The sequence below is a fragment of the Furipterus horrens genome, unplaced genomic scaffold (assembly GCF_987537825.1).
Source record: "Furipterus horrens unplaced genomic scaffold, mFurHor1.1.pri manual_scaffold_4, whole genome shotgun sequence".
Taxonomy (NCBI): Eukaryota; Metazoa; Chordata; class Mammalia; order Chiroptera; family Furipteridae; genus Furipterus; species Furipterus horrens.
Genome location: NW_028327174.1, coordinates 199,161,627 through 199,173,430, shown reverse-complemented (window position 1 = coordinate 199,173,430; position 11,804 = coordinate 199,161,627). Strand labels below are relative to the sequence as shown.

The 11,804-nt window shown below is 53.5% G+C and overlaps 1 protein-coding gene across 1 annotated transcript; it reads right to left on the bottom strand.

Annotated features, from left to right (window-relative positions):
• Nucleotides 1-6,377: 6,377 nt before the first annotated feature.
• SWI5 (SWI5 homologous recombination repair protein) lies at nt 6,378-11,795 on the bottom strand (the record flags this gene model as incomplete). Its single annotated transcript, XM_090275278.1, is given in 6 exon segments — nt 6,378-6,657; nt 8,180-8,274; nt 9,140-9,261; nt 11,205-11,253; nt 11,561-11,673; nt 11,676-11,795. Coding segments are annotated over 6 exon segments (564 nt in total), but the record flags the coding sequence as incomplete, so codon positions are not given.
• Nucleotides 11,796-11,804: the final 9 nt, after the last annotated feature.

Sequence of the window (11,804 nt, the reverse complement as noted above, 5' to 3'; positions counted from 1 at the left end):
AAATCTTAGCAGGCCTCTTTCCACCCGCAAATTCCATTGGCTTTATCATCAAATACTGTTGTTTCCAGAATCTGACCACTTCTCAATATTTACCTGCACCCACCCCTGCACCCTCTCCACTCACTGGACAGAGGGCTTTTGTAAAAATGCAAGGCAAGTCTTGTTACTTTTCCGCTCAAAGCCCTTCCCGTCTCCCCTAGAAGAGAAGCCAAGGTCCTGTACAATGGCTTGAAAGGCCCCTAGATTGGCCCCACTTCCTGTCTTCTCCCTGCTCTCCTCCTTGATCGCCCCGCTGCGACCGCCTTGGCTTCTATACTGTGCCTCAAACACTGCAGCCTCCTCCTGCTAGTCCTGGTACCCACGGGCTCCCCTCTTCCCTTCCTGTGGGCCTCTGTCTTGGGACATCTTCCCACTCCATTCAAACTGCCTGGAGTGCCCCTTTCTGGGCCCAGAACTAAATTTGAATTCATTCGATATGTATTGGGGCAGAGGGGAACCCCAGATTGTATAAGCTCAGCTCCCATCCCTCTCCCCTGACTTATTTTGCTTCCCAGATCTGAAGAACCATTTATTTTTATTTGGTTTGGGGTTTGCCTCCCCTCCTTAGAAGGTAAATGCCACAAGAATAGGGATGTTTGTCTTATTTCCTTACTGTTGCATCCTCAGAGGCTAGAGTAGTGCCTGGAAAAGTACTTGCTGGATGGATGAATGAATGACCAAATGAGTGAGTATCAACGCTCAGACATCTAGCTTTCAAGCCGAGAGTTTTCTCTTCACACATCCCCAGTCCACTCCCCTCCCCCGCTTCTCCTACGGGCCCTCTCTTACTCTTTCCCAGCCCTCCTCTCCCCACCCCTTCCCAGACCCCACTGCACCCAGAATGTTGACTCCTCCAGGTCCCACTTTAAGCCAAAAGGACCTTGTATTCCTCGGGGACCAGAAATATACTTAGAACACACAAGTGTATCATAATCATAATGGGCTGATGTTTGCCTCAATCTTTACCATCAGTAAACCAGCCCGTATATCCATGATCACTTGTGAAGTCGGCACAGAGGGTATTGGTGTATGGACTTTAGAGATGTAGAAACTGAGGCCTGGTGAGTTGGAGCCCCCCACCCCCACCCCAATGTGTCTGTACACGTCACACCCTGCTGAGCTTTCTCTGTGTGGCCACTGGATAAAAAACAAACAAAAAACCCCATTCGCCACCATATTATCGGCATCTTGATTTCCTCTGTCATATCCTGTCAGTCCCTCCTGTGAGCACCTCAGCAGGAGGCGTGGGACTCATCTGGAGATGGGCTGGATAACAGGAGGGACCAATCGACATTACTCACGAAAAGAAGTTCCTGTCTGGGTGAGACCGGGCTCAGGAGGCTGCTGCGGGGGGTGGGGGCGGGGGTTGACTAAGAGACAAGCATCAGGTGGGCGGCTCAGGTGTGATAGGCGGGGCAGTGGGGCTGTCCTGGCGCCTTCCAGCCCACTTGTGATCAGCAAAGAAGCCTGCGCTTATTAGGGGCTCCCAGAACCTCCCCCCCACCCCACCTCCTGCCCTAGGCCAGCCCAGAACCCCATCGTCCCCACCCCAACCCCTACAGACACTATCTGAGCCCCTAATAAGCCAGGATCTACAAGAGCCCTAAGATGACAAACAGGATGAGCTCCTCGCTGGCAAACCAGCTGGGCAGGTCTGCAGGTGCCAGGGTGGAGGGTGGAGCAGCAGGCCAATGCCAGCCCAGGAGCGGAGCCGACAAGTGCGCGGGCCTGGGAGAGGCTCCGGGGAGAAGCCGGAGGAAATCCACCCCGGTCTGCTCTAGAGCGGGCTCTGAGGGGCCTGCTGGTCTGGAGGTGGGTTTAAAGGTGACTGGTTTGGAGGAAGGATTTGATTGGATATTACTGGTGTTTAAAAACACTTGTCAGTTATTAAGGAACACTCACAAGAGAGGCCAGATCCCAAGAACACCTGGGTTGCTCATTAAAAAACATTGGCCTGCCCCAGGCCTGTAAAATCAGGACCCCTTCAGAAGGGTTAGGGACCCAAATCTTTGTTTTTAAAGATTTTATTTATTTATTTTTAGAGAGAGGGGAAGGGAGGGAGAACTAGAAGGAGAGAAACATCAATGTGTGGTTGCCTCTTGCACACCACCAATCCAGGACCTGGCCCACAACCCAGGCATGTGCCCTGACTGGGAATCGAACTGGTGACCTTTTGATTCATAGGCCGGTGTTCACTCCACTGAGCTGCACTAGTCAGGGCAAACCTTTATTTTTATAAGCCCTCTCAGGTAATCGTGATACTCAGAGGTTTAGAAACTATTTCCAGGTCTTTAAAGAGCATATCCAGCCCTGGTTGGTGTGGCCCAGTGGACTGAGCATTGCCCTACAAATCAAAAGGTCACTGGTTTGAATCCCAGTCAGGACACATGCCTGGGTTGCACGTCAGGTCCCCAGTTGGGGGCATGCAAGAGGCAACCAATTGATGTTTCCTTCTTTTTCTCCTTCCCTTCCCCTTGCTCTGAAAATAAAATCTCTCGTCGTCGGCAGCCGTCCGTCTCGAGAGACGATGGTGTAACTTCTTAAGAGTCTATCTGCACCGCTGAGAATGGCTGTGCAGTCCGACTCGGGAGTGACACGGTATGTCTCCTCCCGTGTTGAATCGACATCTTGCGATGACGCTGGAGTGTCCTCTCCAGTGAAGCTGAAGCTACAGAGCCTGGGCAGGGTGATATGGAGGGTCTGCTGTTGCCCATGCAGCAGACCCCCCCTCTCTTCGCAGCTGAAGGATCCAAGGGAAAGACGGAGTCAATACAGCTTGGCTTCAGGTGCGCCACAGGAGTTGCCGGTGTTGACTACAATGTCAAACCGCCTTAGGGACTCCGGCTCCGGATTTTCTGTCGGGGTTTACTCCCTTAGCCTTTCCCCTGAAGAGGTATGCCGCAAGGCAGCGGAGGTTTTTTGGAGTCAGAGTTTTCCTTCTCTGATGTGCCCTGACTGGAAGATCGAACCAGCGACACTTAGCTCGCAGGCCGACGCTCAATCCACTGAAAATAAAATCTCTATTAAATAAATAAAGAGCATGTCCTTGGAAATTTTAATCTTTGATCCTGCCACTTAACTGTACTTCTTTGGGAAAGTGACCTAACCTCACTGAGCTTCATTTTCTTCATTTGGAAAGTGGGGATAACTATATACCTCTCAGGGCTGCCATTAGGAATACATGTAAGTCACACTGAGCCTGAGGCTTGGGGCCTGGCCCAGAGCAGGTGCTCAGCGTGTTAGCTACTAGGATTATTATTGCAGCTGAAATCCTTTGGGATTCTGGGATGAATACAAGAAACTGAGGGAGCTAAAGGTCGGGAGAGGATCTGCTCCTGTTCAGAGTTCCTGATGTTGGGAATGAGAGACTTGGTGAGAAGAGAGCAAAGCCTCCTACTGGGAGAAATTAGGAGAGAGGGGCCAAGGCCAAGGCCAAGGCCAATGTTGAGGCGGTGCATTTCTGGCCACTGGCCTGGCTGTAGGTCAGGGCCTTGGGCAGGTACAACTTGTAATAAGAACAGCAGAGATTTGTGGTTAAGGGTTCAGAGAGTTCCGGGTTCAAGTTCTGATTCCTCTTATTAATGCATGACCTTGGGTGAGAGACTAAGGAGAGGATAAACCTCTGCTGGGGAGGCAGAACAATGAATGCACCCGCAGCCAGGCTCAGGAATCTGCACCTGCGACCTTGGGCAAGTCACTCTATCTCTCAGAGCTTCAGTTTGGGGACACCGAGCTGGGGATGTATAAGCGTTCCTCACCTGGCCACCCTGACCCCACAGTGTTTTGTAAATGTTGGTTGTTATAACCATCTAACCCTTCTCTGGGGAAACCTTTGCTTATTCTCTCCCTCCCTGAGGTGCCCCCTTTTCCTGAGCAAAGCAAAAGTGGGGTGCTATCCCATGACTACCTCGGTGAGGTCAGGCTGCCCAGAATTGACCCCTTCTGGTTCCCAGGGATGAGTATGTAGGCTGTATCGCCTTAGTGTTTTGAATATCTTCGCGTGCCAGGTGATATTTTCCGGTCACGTTGACACCGGATGGTCAAACTGCGCGCTCGCACTGGTAATGTCTGAGTTACCCCGGGCAGTGCCATCCGGCAGGTCCCGAGAAACGTCACTAACACACCTCACAACCAGCTGGCTTCTTCCTGATCTGGGGTGGTGGGGTTCCAGAGAAAACCCTCTTTTCTCTATGGGGCGCCGGGAAAATCTAGTCTTGGGTAGCTTCCGCGCAGTGGGGCTCGTCTCTGAGCGGACACTGCCCCCCTGAGGTCATCTCCACCATGACATGTGGGAGAGGGGACCTCCCACAAGGAGGAAATAGACCTAGACAATGCTTTCTTTCCAAACGTCCTATTTAGTGCCTTAAGATTAGCCCCAGCCCTGGCTGGTGTGGCTCAGTGGATTGAGCGCCAGCCTGTGAACCTAAGGGTCACCGGTTCAATTCCCAGTCAGGGCATATGTCTAGGTTTTGGGCCAGGTCCCTGGCTGGCGGCGTGTGAGAGGCAACAGATCAATGTTTCTCTTTCTCCCTCCCTTCCCCTCTCTCTAAAAATAAAAATTTAAAAATGGTCAGAGTGCATGCAGGCTCTCCAGGTGATACCGGAAGCGTGTACAGCGAGTGCAGTCGGGAACAGAACCAGACCGCTGAGGAGGAAGGGTTGCTGCTCACACTGAAGTGAGCTGGACTCACCCACCACCCCCCGGTGCTGGGTCACCAAGCCCTTGAGGCCCCCTCTGGAGGTAGCCACTCTTGGCTGAGACAGCAACCAGTGCCTGGTTGCCCATCAAATACCCATGGGTTCCCTCTCATTTCCCGGGCTCCCTCTCATTTCCCAGCCTCCCTCAGTCCGTTTGGGCAACCTGACTGGTTCCGGACGTTTATCTGTGAGCATAAGTGACGTCTGCTGATTTGGGGTTCGTTTAGAGTGGACGTGCCTTCTCCATCTTTCCTCCTGCCCTGTGTTCCAGCAGTGAAGCTCTGAAACAGAAGGGCTACCAGACCCCCATCAGACTTCGTGAGACAAGGTAACCTTTATTGGGGTGGCCCATGAGAATTGGGGGCTGTTTGTAGAGGCAGCTAATTTTAACTGATGCATACAATGCTACTATTATTTCCACTTGGAGAGGCCAAGTCAGATGCCCATGGCCACACAACCTGTAAGTGGGCAGAGCTGGAACTCAAACCCAGGCGGGACTCGCATGGCCGGTTTTTAGAAACTATACTTACTTCACCTCATGACAGCCTGTCCCCAAAAGCTGCTGTCACGTCTGAAATCTTATGAGAATGTCCAGCAGCACAGGGCCAGAGGGGCAGCTGGAATAGTCAGAATACTTAGCAAGTCTGGCGTGAAGCCCTGCCATTCTGGATTGCACTGAGCAGTTGCAACATGCCAGTTTCACCCCGGCCTGTGATGATAAGCAACACCCAATGAAGAAGCGACAGCTCACCCTTGCTTGGGAGAGGTTACAACTGGGGACCAGAACCCTCACTCTGTAGATCGATTCACAAGGGAAGAATTCCTTCCAATGTTGCTCTTTTACTCTTAGCTCTTACCCACTAGTCCTCCAACCCAGTAAGGCAATACTATACTGCAAATAATCAGCTTCAGAGTTAGACTTAGGCTCAAATCCCTGCTCTGCTTCTTACTGGTTGTGTGACCTTGAGCAAGTCACTTTGCCTCTCTGAGCCTCGATTTCTTCATCTGAAAAATGGGGATAGCAAAACTAAATCTTCATAGGATGGAACTTAGCATTAGAGATAATGGATGTAAAGCACTTAGCACAGCTCCTGGCTCATGTAAGATTGTTTTAACAAAGGCAGGCTCTGTCCTGAGAGAGAGAGGGGCTGTCAGAGGAGAGGGAATCAGTGTACAGATTTATATCAAGAATGTTCAGCCCGCCATGGCTCCTGTGGCTCAGTGGATTGAGCGCCGGCCTGTGAACCGAAGGATCATTGATTCAATTCCCTGTCAGGGCACATGCCTGGGTTGTGGGCGGGGTCCCCAGTTGGGGGTGCATGAGAGGCAACCACACATTGATGTTTCTCTCCCTCTCTTTCTCCCTCCCTTCCCCTCTCTGTAAAAATAAATCAATAAAATCTTTAAAAATAAAAATAAAAGAATGTTCAGCCCTGACTGGTGTGGCTCAGTTGGTTGGACATCGTCCAGCAAACCGAAAGGTTGCCGGTCTGATTCCTAGTCAGGGCACATGCCTGGGTTGCAGGCCAGGTCCTTTGTTGAGGTCGTGAGAGAGGTGACCGATTGATGTTTCTTTCCCTCTCTTGCTCCATCCCTTCTTCTCTTTCCAAAATAAAGAAAATATTTTTTTTTTAAAAAAAGAATGTTCACATGTTTATTTACAAATAGGACACATGTACACCTACACAGGCATCACTGGGACATCTCAGGAGTCTGGGAGCTGGGCACGCACCTTTCGCTCAGGACTCAGCGTGGGCTGGAAAGCCTGTGGGTGTGCTGCGTGGGTTCTCACAGTTTCTCCTGTCCACACCCGGCCGTCCCAGCAGGCCGTGGACAGGGGGCTGTGAGCTTCTGCTCAGTCACTCATGTCCAGGCCAAATTCTGGATACAACTCTTTGGTGGTGACACCTCGGATCACGGCTGAAAGGAAAGATGACTGTCCAGTGGCAGGAGTGGGAGACTGGCCAAATCTCTGGCCACCCAGGGCCACTCCTGCACCTTTTTCCTGCTCCCCTGGTTGCCCAGATAATCCTCCTGCGACTCCTGCCCACCCCCCCCAAAAACTAGACTCAATGAACCCTCACCCCGCTTTGCAGAGGAGTCAAACAAGCTCCCCTCACATCTTTTCCCACACAGAGCAGCTGGAATCAGCTGCTGAAGATGGACACATACATTTACGTGGTGTCCAGGGCCTGCTGAAAACCCGGGCTCCTTAGCCTGGCCTGGGAGCCATGCCCTGGCCATTTGGTGACACTGTTCCTCCTGCTCCCTCAAAGGCTCTCCTTTCCTCCCACGGGAAGGGCTCTCTTCAGAGGCCTCCTCTGACCACCTCCCCTCGCTCCCACCTGCCACCCTGTTCCAACCTCAATATTCTCCATCTCTGCCCTTTGGTTCCTTCATAGCACTTGGCGCATTCTATAGCTTGTTCATTTGTGTTCTTTAGCAACCGTTCCCCTCCCCCACCCCAACACGGAAACAGAAGTCACGTGAAAACAGAGCCCTTCAAGTGCCTGGTTCTCCAAAGTACCCCCACGCCTTGTAGAGCAGCACGAGGCACGTGCTCAGTAAACATTCACCGATCAAGTGAAAGCAGGTGGGCCCCTCGGTCCAGCTCCATGACGCGGGAGGACGGGTCTCAGGCTGGAGTCCAACTAACAAGAGCTCATGACCTAACCACCAGGCTACAGGCACCTCACATTCCTTTCTTCCTGGGCCCTGCTCAGCCTCCTCTCCTCATCCAGCTGTTCCCATCCTCCTTCCTCCTTCCTTTCCTTTGGGACCCATTCCTCCCCGAATCACAGAAAAGCCCTCGCTGCCGTGGAACCCTGGATGCTGACAAGACAGTTCTGCAACAAGGGATAAAACCATGCAGCAAGTGGACAGATAGGCCCAGCTCGGAACACTGTCCCCGTGGTCCCTGGCCGCTGACCATCCGTGCCCAGCAATTCGAGCTGAGGCCATCGACACAATTCCTTACCTGCAGGGTGGGCTGTCTGAGCCAGCCCAGACACACAGGGGTCTGTATTTGGCTAAGTCCTCTGCAGAGTGAGACTGTGTTCAAGGAGGAACAAAACACCCCTTTAGGCCACACAGAGTGACCCTTGCACTTTCTGCCTCTGTAGCAAGTCAGACCCCACAAGACAGGGAACCTTAGCTCTCGGTCCAGCAGGTGGGTGAGCCTATGCTCAAACCTGCCTGCAGCCCCCCAAGCAGGCTCCGCCCACAAGGGAGAAAAAAGAAAACAACCTTGACTCAGGCAAGAGCGGTGCAGCTGCTTCGCTAAGTGGCCAGGAAGGGCAGGGGCGCCCAGGAAGCGGGGCAGCTGAGAAGGTGGCGGGGGCGGGGTGTTGGCAAGTTAGAAGGCTCAGGAGCAAAGTCCCACCACCCCTGGGGGCTCGGGGCTCCTAAGCCCTGTTTGCTCCTCTGGGGCCCCGCTGCTCACCTAGTTTGCCAAGCAGCATCTGGCCTACATCCTTGATGTCATTATACTCGTGGAGCTGGGAGATGTGGTCCTCCAGTTCGTCCACGCTGTAGCCTCTGAGGTGAGGGATGGAGAGTGGGAGAAAGCTGATGAGGATCCAAGGTTCAGAGGGTAACAAGGCAGCACTAACGGCCTACTCGGTGCTTAGCCCTGGGGGCATAGAGATGGCAAGAGAGACCCTGTCGCAGGGGATCAGCCCCTGGCAAACGTTCCCGTACCCTTAGGGAGGGGTCCCAGCCATGCTGGTACTATGTGACCCTGGCCACAGCTGAGGGATTCACAGAGGGGCACATGAGTGGCCAGTCAGATCCCTCAAATATGAAATGCACATTTAAAAGTTGCTCAGTCTGCCCTGGCTGGTGTGGCTCAGTGAACTGAGCACCGGCCTGCAAACCGAGGGGCTGCGGGTTTGATTCCTGGTCAGGGCACATGCCTAGGCTGTGGGCTGGGTCCCCATTTGGGGGGGCGTGCGAGAGGCAAACTGATCGATGTGTCTCTCGCACATTGATGTTTCTCTCTCTCTCATTCTCTCTCCATTCCCCGTTCTGTAAACATAGATAAATAAAATTTAAAAAAATAAAGTTGCTCCATCTGTACCATGTGGCTGGAGCACGGGGCACAGGAAAACCCAGGAGTGGCAGAAGAACCAGCTTCCCCCAGGCACTGAACACCCTACCTTCAGAGAGTAATGCAGTCTGGGCACAGACAAAAGCAGAGGCAGAGAATGTGGGCCCCACAGAGCAGTAACCTCCGTTCCTGATAGTTGCCCAGTTCCTGCTTCCCGGGGTTCTCAAGCCTGAGCTCACTCTGCCCGAGAGAGGCTGTTGAGACACCCTGAATCCAACGGTGCAGTCCAGTTTTTATGCTGAGCTAGGATGACTGGGTTGTAGTTAGTATGCCGAGGAACCCAAAGGGACTTACTCAGACATTACTTGGGAGATCTCCTTGTCCAGCATGTCCCTCTTCTCCTTCAGCTGCTGAATGTCAAGGTGCAGAGAATCCCTGCTGGCCCCATCAGCCTGGCCAGACTCGGAAGATGGTCTCTGAGTGGCACAAAAAGTCATTAGCTGGGCCAAACAAGTTGTCCACAGTCCGGAACCTACAAGTTGTCCCTCGATAGCCACTTCCTGCTTCTACGTGGTAATATGAGTAGAAACCACCCAACCTCAAATAAGACTAGTTCTCAGCTTCCCTTGGAATTGGATGGGGCCCTATAACTAAGTACTGGCAAGTGGAGCTTAATTAGAAATGATGTGCCCTGGCTGGTGTGGCTCAGTGGATTGAGCACCCGCCTGTGAACTAAAGGGTTGCCGGTTCAATAACCCAGTCGGAGCACATGCCTGGGTTGCAGGCCAGGTCCCCAGTTGGGGGTGTGCAAGAAGCAACCACACATTGATGTTTCTCTCCCTCTCTTTCTCCTTCCCTTCCCCTCTTTAGAAACAAATAAAAAATCTTAAAAAAAGATAAAAAGAAAGAAATGGTGTATGCTACATCTGGGAACTGTCCTTCCAAGGAAAGAGCGGGCCTTTCTCCGGCCTTCCTCCTTCCTGCCAGCTGGAATGTGGAAGTGATGCGGGGGCTGAACAGTGTCTTGATGAGGGCAAAGCCATGTTGAACATGTGGTGGAAGGAGACAGAGGCCTGGGTCCCCAGTGACTGCCTAAGCCACCACTATGTGGGGTTTTCCCAGCCAAACCCAATCCTAACTAAAGGGCCTATACTGGCCCCTGAGCTGACCCTGGAGAATCCGCCTCAGAGCTGTGTGGATTCTTCTCTCAAGTTGGTGACGTCGCTGGGTTCATAATCTCACTGGATGACAAAATCTTTTCCTGGGGCTACAGTTCATCTTTTCCCTTTCTGCTTCCAAAAGCTGCAAAGGCCAGTGCCTGGTACGCGGCTAATCTTCAGGAAACGTGTGTTGGATCAACTGTCTACACGTGATGCAAGAAGGGACCAGGAAAGGCGTGGTTCCTATTCTTAGGACGGGGCGTACAAGCAGCCAGTCACCCAAAAGTGAGTAGTCACTGCCTGCCAGGCACTGGCAAAGGCTCCGGGGGTTCAGCAATGGGGAAGACAGCAAGCCTGGCCCCTTGCCTTCCTGGAACACCCAGCAATGACGCTCTTCCTCCAGAGACCTTCATTTAAAGCTCGACTCACAGGTCCCGTTTCATCAGAAAGGCCTTCTCTGACCACCTTATTTAAACGGTCCCTCCTGAACCACTCACTGTCACTGGGGTTGGATGTTTTCTGACAGCTATCGCCACCTGACCTGTCATACCTTTCGCTGACAACATTATTCTCATCGTTGGCCTTATACCACTGGAGTGTAAACTCCTCGAGGGCAGGGACTTGGTTATATTGGCTGCTGATTACAGTGTGTCTACAGCAGTACCTGGCACATAGTAGGCACTCAACAAAATTGGTCAAATGAATGAGTGACTGAGAAATTAATAATCAACAAAGTGCGAGTCTGAAAAGTGCTTTGAGGTTGAAGGATACAGCGTGCTACGGGGGTGCCTTTCAGGGCCCCTGGATGGAGCCGGAAGTGGGGGTGAGGCTCCTCTGATGAAGCTCAGTCCTAAAGGATGCGCAGGCATCAGCTGGTCAAAAAGCTGAAAGAAAAGTCTTCCCGACAGGGGAGGGTATATCCAAATGGCCTGAGGCAGGCGACAGCCCCTGGGTTGGAGGGAACCCGAGTGGTCTCGGTGGGGTGGGTTGGGTAGGGGGTAGTGGCGTGAAAAAGAGCCAACCGCTTGTGGGGCGGACAGGAAGGAGCCGCCGCAGAGCCGGCTCGGGGTGCCACTGGCAAGGACAGGACGCCGCTTCTTCTTGGAAAAGAAGGGAAGGGCTGAGAAATGGCCCGGCGTTTCTCAGCAGCAGAAGGCTGGCTGGGGTGGGCCCGCTGCTGTGGGGATGGAGAGCAGGGCTGGGAGCAGCAGCGACTTACGGGGCGGAGGCCAGGGGGGGCGGTGCCCAGGCATACTCACAGGGGATCGGAAGGCCCCGCGGCAGCTTTCGGAAAGTCTTGGTTGGGACCTGAAGAGGAATCCGCGGGAAAAACGGCTGATTGGACCTAAAGGGTCCCGCGGGGTGTGGGAGGAGGACTTGGGGAGTAGGAGCGCCGGGGACGGGATGCAGTCGGGAAGGGGGCAGACACGCTTCCGGGATCGGGGTAGAGGTCCGCGAGGAAGGGGATACGGATGGGACGGAGCGTGGGGAGGACTGCCGCATCGGGGTCTCTAGAAGTAAACTCGGGGACGACAAAGTCGGGCAGAGCTACGGGGAGTCAGGAAGGGGACTGCGAAGGGATGCGCTTTCCCCTTGCTGTTCGCTCGCAGCCCACCTCCTGAGCCCCGGGGTCCGGGGCCCCCGTTTCTGGGGGGTCTGCAGTGCAGGAGGGTCCAGGGCGGGGGCAGGAAAGCGGCCTCTCAGGTCCACGGGATAATCAGAACCCTGATGGAGACCAGGAACAGGCAGTCACACAGCGAGCTGCGCGCGCACCCGGCGAGGTCGGGCCCCGCCCCCAGGTGGGCGGAGACAGCTTTTATTGTGGCTCCGCCCGTTCCTCTTCGCTGCCGTCAGCATGG